Source organism: Talaromyces marneffei, chromosome 1, assembly GCF_009556855.1.
Source record: "Talaromyces marneffei chromosome 1, complete sequence".
Taxonomy (NCBI): Eukaryota; Fungi; Ascomycota; class Eurotiomycetes; order Eurotiales; family Trichocomaceae; genus Talaromyces; species Talaromyces marneffei.
The window spans coordinates 3,087,723-3,101,915 of record NC_072348.1 but is presented as its reverse complement, the minus strand read 5'-3'; the positions used below and the strand labels follow the sequence as shown (position 1 = coordinate 3,101,915).

Sequence of the window (14,193 nt, the reverse complement as noted above, 5' to 3'; positions counted from 1 at the left end):
TTTCCTTTCTGGGCTGCCCTAATTTATTACTTCAACAAACTTCCAAGGAAAGAAGTCAAATCTTTGCGAGCCTAATAATAATAATAATACATTGTGGTAAACATAGTCCATATGGGTATGTACATTGGTCATCGGCCTCCAGACCTTGCGTATAAATTGTACAGGGAGTGCCCTTTCTAGTTCTTGTGCTATAACTTCTCTCGTTCTCTCTTTTGTGCCCTCACTAGCTGCCTCTGCAGCTCTTTTCTCACGCTATTCACATCGACAGCCAATCTTTTGCTAGGCCTCCACATCCTCTCAATATCCGCGTATACACGCAGCAGAGTCTTAGCGTCACAGTGAGCGCCAAATGCTTTCAGAATCACGATGTTGAGCTCTCTCCCGAGAAACATGCCATTCTCAAGTCTTCGTCTCATATTTTCATCAGGAAACCACTCCTCTTGAAGTCGTCCATACTGCGTTAACTGATCGAAGAGTGTCATGAGATCTTCATTTTCGGATGCTTCACCTGCAACATCGCCGCCAAATCCCTTGCCTTCGTCGGTGGCTGTTTCTTCTGTACTATCACCAAATTGCTTGTCTTCATCGACCATATCGTTCTCATACTTTTTGCTCATATTACTTTCCCGACTCTGGTCGTCAGCCAACTCTAGAGAGTGGGTGTGAGACCCCAGTTGGTATATATTGAAAGATTTCAACGGATTCTCCCATATTCCTGCTGGCTTTGAATGCAGCCACAAACTTTCAGAATCGTTCATTCTTTCATAGGAGTCATACAACACACGCTTGAATGCGCCCCAAACTCCTAACAGCAGCTCTTCTGTCCATCCTTTGGTTGATGAATGAGTACCAAACCCCCGGAATAAGAAGTAGTAAATGATTACCCTAGGTGGGTTTTCAAAGAATTTCTCCATATCGTTCAGGAGCTGACTGATGGCTATCAGATCGCCCGTAAAAAAGCAATGATGACGGAGAATGATGGCGAATGTTCTAATGTTGGGCACGATCGGAATGAACAACTCAGGTACAAGTGCATTATTTTGCATCTGTTTCCTTTCTAGGTAAGTCTCGAAAACCATACAAAGGTTTTGAGCTCTCAATCTCCGAGCCGCAAAATCAGTGGATGTCGAGGGGAGGAGAACAGCCTGAGGGTGCTCTTTTGCGGCTGTGGCTATACTTTTCGGGGAACTTCGCAACATGCGAGAATAAACTTGTTGTGCCGTGGTTAAGTCTCCAGCGTTTAGAAGGGAGGAGATCAAGCAATTAAGAACAGTTGTATCCACAACTTCGCCCGTTGAGACAAACTCTTCAAAACTTTTGTGTATTCCTTCAACGTCACCTCTTATTCCGTAGGAGTATAGCATGGTCACATGGCCCCGTCGGGAGAGGCTCATTCCTCGGTTTTTCATCTCCTGGTACAAGCGATCACCCACCGCGAAATGACCAGAAAGAGTAGCTATCCTGAACAGTAGCTCAAACACGACGCTATCTGATTCGAGACCATATATGGTCTCCATGCGATGCCAGATAGCGATGGCATCCATCAAGTCTCGTTTCTCCAGTCGGGGCACCTTGTGAGCCGTGAAATAAATAGCGGACGTGCACAAAGATTTGGATACCTTGAAGCCAGCATCAATCATATCGTTGAAAAGACTTAGAAAGTAGCGAGCATTAGACCGACGCCTATCTGGCGGGTGTGCAAAGCGATACAGTAGCTGTGCTCTCTCCTCGACAGAAAGACGGTTTACCCCTGGGCTAGGTAGTCGTTTGTATAGACTGAAAATATATTGATTCGACTTGGTGCGATCTTCAATGGCTGGCAATAGTAACTTGAGATCAATGATCAATTTGGGAACCTGCCATCTGCCTTGCACAGCTGGCCCGTCCTTGTTGTTTCTCCGTCTCGTCGTTTTCAGCCATCTGTTATAGTCTATGACCCAAAAGTGGTGGCCTCTGAATGTAGTAAGACGTAGAACCGGCCTTGGCGGTGTGATATTTGTACGTCTCTCTTGCTTCCCCCGTGTAGGTACGTTGGAAGGAGATATCGTCCCGCGATCAGCATTCCCCAGAGGCAGGTCATCTAGGACTCGCTCTGTAATCGTCGAAATCTTATCATTGGTCCGTTTTGATGAGAGATGACTGACATGGTGGCCATCGCGGTCGTCGAGTTCACTTTTGGCGGCGTATGCACTTAATGGTTGCGAATGAATGTGGGGGATACGGGGGTTAAATGGGCGGTTTGGAAGCCCGAAATTCGGCGTGTTAGCGCTCTGTATATCAAGATTATGCTTTGTTGAGGTTGAAAAAGTGCGATATCCGGTGGAAGTGAATTTATGTTGGACAGGGCTGGTTCGTCGTTTGGGGGCGTGGTCAGGACAGAATCCAGCAAGCACCAGCGACTGTATGAAAACATCTGCCACGGCAGTGACGGCAGAGCGTCGGGGAGCTATGCGTCGGTATGTAGTTTGACAATGACGGCTGAGCTCTCCCTGATTGTGCATTGGACTTTTCTTCCCGATCGCGATGGAAACTGGACAGAATGTAGTTGTTGGCTTTGCAATCGTATTAAAGACCGGCATCGGCGAGGTGACATTTCGACTTCAACGTAGCGACACGTATGAGGACATTTGTTAATATAATTAGATCAGGAGAAAGAATAGATGACAAAAGGCTTGTGGCAGCGATGCTCGTTGCTAGAGTCTGGTGAAAGGAAAATAGTATGTTGGACCTGGCAGCGGAGCTGCGGTGGAGCCAATCGGAGTGCTGCTTACTGCGCGACCAACGATCATCTTTTTCTGCAAAAGCCGCCAGGAACGCCAAAGCAACTCTCTCTACATCGTCTCTTACGAGCAATTCTTCAACAACGATATCATTGTCTAATGCCTCTGAATCTTTGATTGACATATGATTTAAGCTGCTTTTATTCGAATTGACTTACAACATTCCCTCGCCGCTGGATAGCGTCTGACGAGACACGTCATGGGGAAGTACAATCTAACCGCACTCCGGGTTCGACAGACTGCTCTTCGACAAAAAGCGAGCGCGAAGATCAATAAACTGCCGGAATGGGTCGATATTGTTGGTGATATACCTCCAGCGCAGGTCGTTGTCCGTCATCAGCCCATTCAGCATGAGTACCTCCGCCAGCGAGTCAGGACAGTACCCGGCACTGCAGAGTCAGAAGTCTTCTTCGAGAGCGTTCAACCGAAAAAGACAAGCCGTAACAAAAAAGCCAGCAAGTTGTTTCAGCCTTTAAAGATCAAATATGAAGAGGATCAACTTCGGAGAGAGTTCTTCCGCGACCACCCATGGGAGCTGGCAAGACCACGAATTGTGCTGGAGAAAAGTGGAAAGGATTTCGAAAACTACGACTGGAGCCGACTACAACAGCCGGGCAAGAGATTGGATGGTGAAAGGTAAGCCTATTAATTCATTGAGTGGGCATTCTGTACATGGGGACAATTGCTAACTAGCATTATTTGTTTGCGACAGTGTGGTACAACGACAATTATGGCTTCTCAATAACGTGCCCGACATGACAAAGACTGCTGCATATGATATTGCTCGACGAGAATTCTACCGTCTTCGTCTGCGACAGGAAATCGAACAGAGGGTTGCGGCAGAAGAGGCGGAGGCAACGGGCGCTGTGTTTGGGCCTCGTATGTTGGATGTCTCAATGGCTCTGGAGGGCAAGGTCTTTGAAGACTGGAAGATGTGGGCAAAGACTCAATCCCAGCTTCTCGACCAGAAGACAGCAGCATTCGTTGGTGCCCCAGAAATCGCCATTCCTGCAGATGATAGTAAAGTGAGTGCTATGGAGGCAGAGATGGAAGCGGAAGCCGAGCCGTAATATTTAATCAACCCTGTACTTTATTTCGACTATAGCTGTTCAGGTCGCCAGGTGTATGATAGGAAATGGTTTTGTATGTTCCACTTGTACAATCGAGATTGCTCTATTGCAAAGGCATTCTTTTGACTAAGACATATTTCGTGCCGGCTCGGAGGTTATCACTAATACTGTATTCTCTTTATTCCAACGAAACATTCAGAGCTCCTATCAAGCATACCAACGATATCAAATATCAATCAGCAATCAGCACTCAAACAATTCGATATCACGTGCTGACATTCCCTTGGCGCCGGCTTTAAGTTACATAAGATTACATAAGGCAGCCTCCGTTGCTCCTGCGCGGCCTCTCAGCGTCAACGATTCAAGACCCGCCAAGTGTGACGACTGCAAGAACAGCTCATGATTATTGCCATTATGATTTGACCAAGGCTGCCCAACTATCAGCTCGAATCACAACCACCCCTGATCTTGTGCAGTCACAACGTCCCAGCATCGTTCTCGTCCATTTGCAAGCCACCGCACCGTGCTGACGGTGCTGACGGCCAACAGCGTAGGATATCGTTGCCGACCTGAGAGGTTATTCGCTTCAAGAGATTATTCAAACACGAACTATAGCGGATTTCGTATAAAACGAATTACTATCACTCTGAATGTCTAGCAAACATTCTATTCGACCATATTAATCGTGCAACGTGGGTTGGTGCTGCGTCCATATTTCTTGCGATCCCTGACGTGAACTTGCCCTTTCTCTCCACTCCAGCCTCCCTTGCACCGAGATCTTGTTCGCGTCGGTTCTATTTTTCTACGACCGAAAGAGGAAATCCAAACCCCCGCCACATCTAAACAACATCTCGCGACAGACGCAACATTTCGGTCGTTCTTCGTTTCCACAATTTCTCATCTAATAGCTCGTTGAATCGCCTGGAGGATGCCGAGATAGTCTGCAGACACGCCTTTGCGTACCGGGTATTGGATTATGCACTGTTCTAGCTGCAAATGGATGGATTCAAGAAGCGCTTGAAGTACTGAGCGCTACTTATTCACATTCCGAGCGGATTACGTCCAAAGTGGCACAATACGACTGTGACCCGAACAACATGTTTCGTCTTGAAGATACCATCAAGCTCTCCCATCCCCTTCGAAGTCAGGCGAGCATGGAGGATGACATGACAGTTGCAACCACCACACCTGGTTCGAGCTTTTCGTCGACTGGTTCGACTCAGAGCGCTCCGTCAAGTATCGATGACGAACCTGAATATATCCAACAAACAGCAAAGGCTGCAAGAGACGGGAATTCCGAACACCGCAAAGCACCTCTAAAACAATTGACTCCGGATGAGACTATCGAATTGACTCGACAAGCCGTGGAAAATGGCATCCAAGAAACGAAGCGATCGTTAGCTGGAAGCGAGGCAGTGAGCGATGTAGTGCGGCCCAAACTGACAATTGATCTTGGTCATTCATATATTTCACAAATTCCTGAAGGTGTGGTTGATATAATCAAGGATGAAGTTGAAAGGTATGTGCTGTGAAGATACTTCTGTTAAATATTGACGATTGTTTGAGTTTTCGCTCACATCAACAGGCTTTCTTTGTCAAACAATCAATTACTTCATATTCCATATCGATTTGCAGAATGTGCCCACCTTCGCTATCTCAATATACGCGCAAATAACTTTCGCGAGTTTCCAAAAGGAGTACGTTGCTATTTCTCGACCGTGGCTTCGTTCAAAACTAACATGCGAGACCGTTCAGATATATAAGCTACCCTTGCTAGAAATCTTAGATCTTAGTCGCAACAAGGTCAGCAGGATTCCAGATGAAGTGCGAAAACTTACATCACTACGTGTGTTCTCTATCATGCAAAATCGCTTAGATGATCTTCCAGCGGGACTTGCGGACATGAATAAACTACAAATCGTGAAGGTGTCTGGGAACTTTCTCAAATATCCTTTAAGGAGAGTATTGGAGAACAAAGAGAGTGAAGTGGCTTCGTTGCCCATGTCAACAAATGAGAAGGAAGCGTTGGTTACTGCAGAGCTGAAACGCTTTCTCAAGACTAGACGACAAAGTACAACGCCGGAGCCGGAAAGTGGTAGCGAAGCTAGTGAGCCTATGTCCGCGATTGACACACCAAAGCCTGTGAAGCGTGGAGGCAACAGTCGGTTTCCAGTGATACCCAGCACCAGCGATGGCTCATCAGATCCTCGATCGCCGAATCTTTCGAGACCGCCACCACCACCTATCCCTTTAAGATCTCACCAACGGTTAGCTTCTGGGCAGTCTTCTTTTCAGCCCGGCTTCTCAAGACCTGGGATTGCACCTGTTCCTGGGGTCAATGAGCGCAATCGTAGCAACAGTGAAGGAATCATACCTTTGTCGACGCGCAACAAGCGGATGGGCCTGATTTCTAGAAAGACAGATCTCGGCACATTAGATGAAATGCGTCCATATCGGAATAGCCACTTGCGAGGTCTTAGCCATGGCTCTCTTCTACGAACCAACCCATCCAGCGGACGGAATGGCAGCACTTCTTCCAGTCCCGGAAGTCCTCATGGCGAACGCAGGCGAGCACGCGATGGTCCGTCTCGACGTATGTCGAGCTTACCCGAACACAAGGAGGAAATGGCACTCCCTCCAATCGTGCAAGGTGCCAAGGGGATCTTGTTCTCTTTGTTTCAGATCCATTCTCATATGTCTACTCTGATCAATGTAATCAAAGGAGACGATGCGCGACGACACAGCTTGGAGATTGTATTCTACAATGCTTCGACTCACGTGGAGCAGCTGAACGAATCTTTAGAGACAATTGTCGATATGGATCCAGACAATGGAGATTTTGCAAGGGTCTCGAGCGACGTCAAGCGTGAGTGTGTGACTTGTTTGATGGCATACACACACGTAGGATCACAGCTTCGTCAAGGAACTCGGAGAATCGTTGAACAAGGTGACCCCCGATATGTCCGGTCACTCATGTTAGTAATATATGGCAGTCTGTTGGAATTGCGCAATGCATGTTTAAGTCTCGGAGCATCATCGCTAGTCGCCCGAAAGGAGTATTATACTTTACGCGATAAACCGGCCGACCTTGGAGGGGAACAAGTACAGATTTCGTCCGACGGTTTGCCGGCCGTGGCAGCTACCCCAACAAGGGAGCCCACTCAGCCAATGCGCCGATTGAGGAGTGACACTATGATTCAACATCCCCCAAGTGGCCTTGGAGCCTCACTGCCCATCGCAGCATATCCGGCGTCTACTGCCTCTCCTGGTGCAACCACGCCGAGCTCGACAACGATGATGTTTGGAAGTCGAAGTCGGTCCAACAGTCGCGCTGCTACAACATTGAGTTCGGCCGTTGCATCTTCTCTGGCAACCCCTCGTTCCGGTGAAGCATTCCCACCTATTCCTACAATGCCAGGGACTAGAATCAACCCCGTGACGGGATTAGACGAGTTTGTTGAAGAGCAAATATTTGAAAAGATATTCAAACAACTCACAGCAGCGTACAATGCGGCCCTTCACGCTTTACCTTCTGCCAGTCATCAATTCTCCCGGTGTCTGGAAATCGCAGAGACGACCAGAGAACCGGAAGAAATCCGTATAATGTGGAACAATCTCATCCGCCGATGCAATGCCTGCTTTGAGAGTTCAGAAGCACTAGGACAAAAGCTATTAACAATGAAAGTCAAGGAACCCGGAGGTGGAGCTAGAAACCAAAAGGACTTTTGGCAACTGTGCAAGGTATTTATGCAGTCATTCGTCGATCTGGTGACGGATATGCGCGAAGTGAGAAACATGCAACTTCTCCCACCAGACATTGTCACCATCCTACGACCTGTACAAAAGGCCAGCAGAGAAGCAGGACGCTTGATCGAAACTTCGCCCTGGTCCTATTTTTCAGATGTCCCTGCCGCTCCACATATCCCTTATGTCTACGGACCTCCGTTGCAAACTACGCAACACCACCCGTCCTCATCAGCACCGGCGCCGTATCTTGGTTCGAGCGGAAGACTCCCCGGCGCATCGCCGCAGTCATCGGCTATACCTGCAACACCTCTCAGTGCGGCGTTGGGACCCGCTGTTCAAGCAACGATTCCATCAACTCCAGCGAGTGCTTATAGCGATCGGTTCTTTGCGGGGGATGTCTTTCAGCGAGCCGATACGTTGTTGTCAATGCAGAATCAGGCGCCGTATCTCTACCGTCGGTCATGATATTTGTTATCACTTCCCCCTCCCCCAAACTCACGCAATGTATATAGATATATATATACACTTCTTCACCAGCCACTCATTCATCTACCCAATCAGTCAAGTGTTGACCACTTGCTTACCACATTTATCAACCATGTATCAGATCAAAATCGGAAAGAAAGTTCTATGCATATCATGAGGCGGAGCATCTGGAGTTCTGTTTTCTTCCTTTCTTGTTTCTGTCCATCTATCTGTCATTGAGAGATTGGCTTAGATAATGAACCAAATATGCTAAGTTGCCTTTACATTAGTCCTCAAAGCACTCAGCTCACTCCACCTTGACACAACGCTTTCCCTCGCTGTTCATTTTCCATGGATATCGAGTAGAGAGATATAGAGCGAGTGCAATGATTCTGTTATTTAAATGGTGATATACCTAGCAAAAAAAAAAGGACATAACCCCCCTTTATCTTGGTTTGGAATTATGTAGGGTTGAGGGTTATTGAGGCATTTGCCCTTAAGGACCTACCTAACCTAACTACCGGCAACCCAGTCAGGTGCCATGACATTATTGTTATAGTGTTGATACGAGAACAATGTGAGTTAGCTGACATTGGGGATAACTTAGATACTCCCAGTTTTGATTAGAAAGAGGAAAGGATACAGATTGAAACCGGTAAAAGTGATGTCATCACCTGTAGGCTCTGCCAGCCAACTTCCAACATTGAAGTATACCCTTTCTTTATTAGATACTGTATATCGTCTGACTTGTTGATTGTACCTATGTGGGTATGGAGTACAGAATATGAGTTGCCAATTACATATAGGTACGTTGTTTTGGAAAGTTTTTGGTTTGCATTGAGCGTTCTTATTGGGGTTTATATATTATATATTTCAGTATGAACCTTGGAAGTTATTGATAAAGTTCGCATGTTGTGTCAGTTTCGTGTCATTCAAACAGGTACAGAAATATCCTGAGACCAGACTGTTCCATCTAATGCCTAGGTTTCAACATCTACGTAGATATCTAGCTAGTGCATATATGGGGGTCAAAAAAATACTCATCTGGATGTACCACGGCATCCGCCGACGCCTTGGAAAATAGTACTACATATGTAAATCGTGCGGATAATCATATCAGCTTATCGAATCAGGGTGCCATGAAAATTTTTTCTAGGCACATGTTCATTGCTTAAAGAATTGAGTTGTCACTGTCAGAGTCAGCAAAGTGAGGCGGCCAAGCCCAGACGTGGCAGGCGGAGTGCGACTGGTCCAGAAGCGGCCCCTTTTTTTTGGTTTTGCCCTACTCTGGCTTCGTGGCCAGCAGACTTCAGTGAGATGAGTCAGCGAATTGAGATGCTTACTATAGAGTAGTTAAAGAATGTGAGCAATATTGAATTTGAACCAGTGCTCCTTTGTGTTTTCTTCAGTGCTGTCCCGTCAGTCGAGCCGGAGTCTCGGGTCAGCACTATCTACGATGAGATTTATCAGCCAATGCCATAACATCGGTGTCCTGGCTGATAAGTGTCATCTACTAAGAGCTTAAAAGCTAACTAACCCCTAGAGCTGGATCTATACCCCTGTGTTCTTTGGGCCTAGTCCGTTCGATTGGTCGCCGCGACTATTGGCGCGAGGCGGCTTGCCTTGCTTCAAGCCACCAACGCGCAATCAGTTTAATCGACTGGAAACAACACTACAGAGTGCATACTCCGTGCAAACTCGAATGCCGAACGGAGTACATACGTAGTAATAGTACTTGGGTCTCTTCATGCAGGCCGATTCGCCTCCAAGGTGAAGACAGCCTCACTTGCCAGGCGTGCCCACCACTCACATGTTCACTTTGACAGGACTGTTGTTCATGGGACTGCTCGCTTCGCCTACAAGACCTGACTCTGTCTCACCAAACTTGCATTCCATGTCGTGAACTGTCGTTACCTCGCTCGGCGGGTTATTGCCACTGATTACACCTGGGCTCATTTGATGTTTCCTCTGTCTGTTCGTGCGCGAGCCTAGGAATAGCCCAAATACTTGATTCAAGGTTCACACCGTATTTCGTACCTATGCCACGCTAATTTCCTTTAAATGCCCGAGGTCACAATCGTCTGGAGTTGACCGCTGGATGGATGACTTCACCCACCGACAAGGGGAATCTCAAATTGGCGAATGGCCCACTCGGCACCCATCAAAGACACTACTCTGTAGTATGGTAAAGCGTGGGCGAATTCGTGAGACGTACCTCAAGTCTTGGTTGGCATTGAGGTACAGGCGGCAAGTGCGGCGGGCGAGCGGGTACGATAAACATTAAGTTACATAGTAAACATGAACCAGGCCATCGGAATCCGTAAGTTTGTTCCTTATCGCCCCCGGCGAACCGGTTGAACCTGGGTCCTCAACTGTGCCTTTTTTTGCTCCGAGTGCAGACTGCAGAGTAGGGATAGGTAATACACAAAGTTCTTCTTTCGACTCTCGAATGATCTGATCGCCACGCAACATTCTGGCAAATCGATCTAAGAATTCCTTTGTAGCACGTGAGGGCACGCCGGACGATCGGTCAGGAAGAAATATGGGGGGGCAACCGTAGAGCGATGCCGAAAGCGGATCCAGCGACACAGCTGCAAGCGTCGATCTCCAATTCAAGACCTAGCCTCACTTCTAAAGTTCTTGCCAATGTCAACCGACTTAATCCTTCTTTCGACCAGTCCTGTTCTTAGGTTCTGACAGTACCACGAAACAGGGGCCACATAATCAGACAACGAAGACCAGCGTCGAAGTTTCAAGCGCTGTTCTGCATGTGTACAACTCCTGTTCGTGGGCGGGTGTTCACCCCCACAGTTGGGACGATGCAATCAATAGATAGAATCAAACTGGAGAAGCTAAATGCAAAATGCAAATGGATGGAACAGAGTACTCTGTAAGAAGAAACTAAGAGACTGGGGCGGCTGGAGGACAGACAACACTGCCAAAAATGCACAAGGGGAAAAAAGGAAAGGGAAGAAAGAAGAAGCTACGGCCACACAGACCGGGGTTCCCTGCGCGCTCCTTCGCTCCTTCCTTCTAGGTAGGTTCTTGCCTTGCCAGCCTTTCTTTCCTCACGTCCTCGCTTCCTTCCTCGCCATCTGAGCTACACTACTCTACTTCTTTCTCTGTTCCATCTCAATAGAATTATCCTCTCTTTCTTCTTACATACGGATCTCTGGTCTCTTGCGTTCTACTTACTTTGTTTCTCCCTTCTCCCTTTCTCTCCTTCGGAACTGCTCCACACCCGCCCAAAAAATAAATCTCACTGTGACGTCGTCGCAAATCTCCCGTTTGCCGCTGGAGTTAAACCCAAACCACCTGTTCGCGGCCCCTTCGTTCGCGGCAATTGCCCAAAACCACCAAACCAAATCCCCCCTCAACGGCGCTTGCCATTTGCCTGCCTTTCATCATTAAGTATTAATCTCGGGGCCTGCGGGCCGACTCTTTCTCTACATGGCGTATTCTTGACGCTCGCTCATCCTTTCTCGCGCCGGCACTTTCTGCTTTCTGCATGCGGTAGTGTACTACCCAGCGACTCACGGCTGACCAAGATACATCGGACGCTCAAGGTAATTCAATTGCCTGAACATCCGACTTATTTCGTTGCTGTCCTGCGCATGTACTTACATTAACACAAGTATCAAGTTCGAACTGTACTGGTTCAGCCGGAAATATATCTCATTTCGCAACTATCAAAGCATAGTCTCCTCCCGTAACATGGATCTTCAAAAACCGAAAAAGTCTCGACCGGACACTCATGACCAGGATGACAGTTCTGAATATCGAGTGAATGGATACGGACCAGCAGGCGCCATGGAGAACGACGACACTGATCCCCGACAGGATCTTGAGCACGAGGTGACCATCAAACTGGACACCAAACGGGATATATCCAGTTCTTCGACTTTGCAGCAGCTTGTGAAAGCTCCGAGGCTCATGACACTCCCGCTTAGGCGTCGCGTTTCACGCATCACGGCCACGCGCATCCCGAAAGGCATTCCGTTGGACTCCCGTCAAAAGACTCGACTACGATATGCCGATATGATACCGCCCGTTACGAAAGAAACACTCAGTGAGCTGGACCTAGAACGCATCATGCAAAACATACAACTCCGCGTTGATGCGAATTTTGAATCTGGTCTACACTTCTTGCTCGATCTTAACGGGGAAAAAGGCAGGCAGAAGAAGATCATGACGGACGAGTACTGGGAAGCGCTATCGATAGAGATCATGATATACACATACGTCAATATGAATCGCCCTCAGGCTGGTGAGATTGGTATGGTTCACGTACCGGATATGATGACGTTGATGAAGGACGAGAACCTCTTTCAACCGCGATTGCCTATCATGTTCGAGACTTTGCATGGTATCCTTATGACTCTTGTACCTGAGAAGGATCATCCTAGCGTTTCGCAAAACCTAGATATCTCGCATTTGATGCAGCAGGTACACAAAGGTGTGCTCGACCTTGTTAGCCTTTCAAAGTGGCTCGCAGACCTTCTGAAGATGCATTGTGCTCCTATGAGGGATCATCTCGCCGATGAAATGGCTGCAGAAATAGGCACAGGATCAACGCAAGCAGATGTGGCCATGCTGGTCAGTGGGTTGCGAAAATTATTCAGTGTTCTGGAAATGATGAAATTGGTAAGTTGGTGGAAGCTGGTGGAATTTTCGTGTTAGTTGTTCACTGACATTGAGGAACACAGGACGTTGCAAATCATCAATTAGGCGCCTACCAAATCGTGTTGATCGAGAATACAATTCCTTTTCTCCACGACTGCTTTTCGCGACGTATCTTGGCGCACGAATTCAAGGTTGACGAAACAAAAGCGTGGTACCTGGGCCTTCAACAGCGAGTGCCAGAACCACTAAAGGAAGGCACTAATCGATCGTTTTATCCATTGTCAGTTTTGCTGTACGGGTTGTGTGAACAACTCTTGCTGCCAGACAGGCAAGTAAAACTCCCCGAGCCTTTCGAGTTCGATTTGGCCCGTCTGCGCCGACTCCGGTCCGAGGTTCAAAAAATCATCAATGTGCATGTTTGCTGGTCCGTTCTTGAGTCATTGTTTCAAGGTCTGAATTTGAAGCGCCCCTTTAACTCCAAAATGCATTCATCATTCGTGATGCGCGTATCGGCGCTCTTGGAAGAGGACAAAGACACAAAGTCAAAACCTTCCGGTCTAGGTACACGTCTACCGAACGATTCCTGCATCGCAATGGAAATGGCACGAACAGTATGTGTTGCCATTGGTCAAGTGGGTGAAATATCGGACGACATCCTGGAACAGGTCGAAGATGCCATTAAAAAGGCATTTGCCGGCGACTCTGCTCAGTTACAACTGGTTCGCAACTGTGTACACCAACAGTTATTGCAGGCTACTTGTGAGGTTGCGCAGCGATATGTCAGCATGTCGCCACTTGAAATTTGCGAATCGCAACGACGACATGCTTATCTTCAATCTTCGTCCTCGGACTTCAGTTTTATCGCAACAAAACTGGCTCATATCGGAGTTTTACACTGGCGAGTATGGGCTCCTCTGGTTTACGTTTCACAGGTGTCTGTTGTTCATGAGCTCAGCGCCGAGCCATGACCATATCGTTATTTCATTTGTCTTCATTTTCGCTTTTTTTTTATCATCTACTTTTAGCGCATCGTTATGCATCATTGCCGGATTGCGGAAGGCGTTCTATTGACACTTGGTCTTCATGCATTTTGCCGCGCTGGTCAGGGTTGGCGTTAGATTATCTCGTGAAATTAGAGGACTAACAAGTTTGGTTGCAGGGCAGAGGATTGGGAACATATTGAGCCGTTTAATATGTATATTATTATTACTTTTAGCGGAAGCACATATTTACGACATATTTTAGGATGATCACAGGACTACTTTAAAAGGGGTTTTGCCCATTGGCGTCACGGCGTGCTCGAAATTAGGGCTACGCTACAACCCGAGTTGACTTTCTTCCTACTGGTCGACGGACCTCACCTTTCCCAATGTCGTTAGGCAGAACATTTGGGCTGGGCCCACACGGTCGCTCGTAAAAGTCCCAAAGTGGCAATTACGAGACGTACTCTGTATCTGTTAGGCATCACCTGTGCAGGGGACCAGATAGAAAAATATCAATAGCTGGCT

At 47.5% G+C, this 14,193-nt stretch overlaps 4 protein-coding genes across 4 annotated transcripts; 3 read left to right on the top strand and 1 right to left on the bottom strand.

The window, feature by feature from the left end:
* Window positions 1–188: 188 nt before the first annotated feature.
* EYB26_001161 (uncharacterized protein) lies at window positions 189–2,501 on the bottom strand (the record flags this gene model as incomplete). Its single annotated transcript, XM_054260472.1, has 1 exon — window positions 189–2,501. One exon carries the CDS (start codon window positions 2,499–2,501, stop codon window positions 189–191), a length of 2,313 nt encoding a protein of 770 aa, XP_054116447.1.
* A 478-nt stretch (window positions 2,502–2,979) lies between these two features.
* Window positions 2,980–3,850, top strand: EYB26_001160 (uncharacterized protein; the record flags this gene model as incomplete). Its single annotated transcript, XM_054260471.1, has 2 exons — window positions 2,980–3,416; window positions 3,493–3,850. The coding sequence occupies 2 exons, from the start codon at window positions 2,980–2,982 to the stop codon at window positions 3,848–3,850; spliced, it is 795 nt and encodes a 264-aa protein (XP_054116446.1).
* A 1,097-nt stretch (window positions 3,851–4,947) lies between these two features.
* Window positions 4,948–8,062, top strand: EYB26_001159 (uncharacterized protein; the record flags this gene model as incomplete). Its single annotated transcript, XM_054260470.1, has 3 exons — window positions 4,948–5,369; window positions 5,436–5,547; window positions 5,606–8,062. 3 exons carry the CDS (start codon window positions 4,948–4,950, stop codon window positions 8,060–8,062), a joined length of 2,991 nt encoding a protein of 996 aa, XP_054116445.1.
* Window positions 8,063–11,776: 3,714 nt separating this feature from the next.
* EYB26_001158 (uncharacterized protein) lies at window positions 11,777–13,653 on the top strand (the record flags this gene model as incomplete). The annotated part of the gene is made up of 2 exons (XM_054260469.1): window positions 11,777–12,706; window positions 12,769–13,653. 2 exons carry the CDS (start codon window positions 11,777–11,779, stop codon window positions 13,651–13,653), a joined length of 1,815 nt encoding a protein of 604 aa, XP_054116444.1.
* Between the last annotated feature and the right edge of the window lie 540 nt (window positions 13,654–14,193).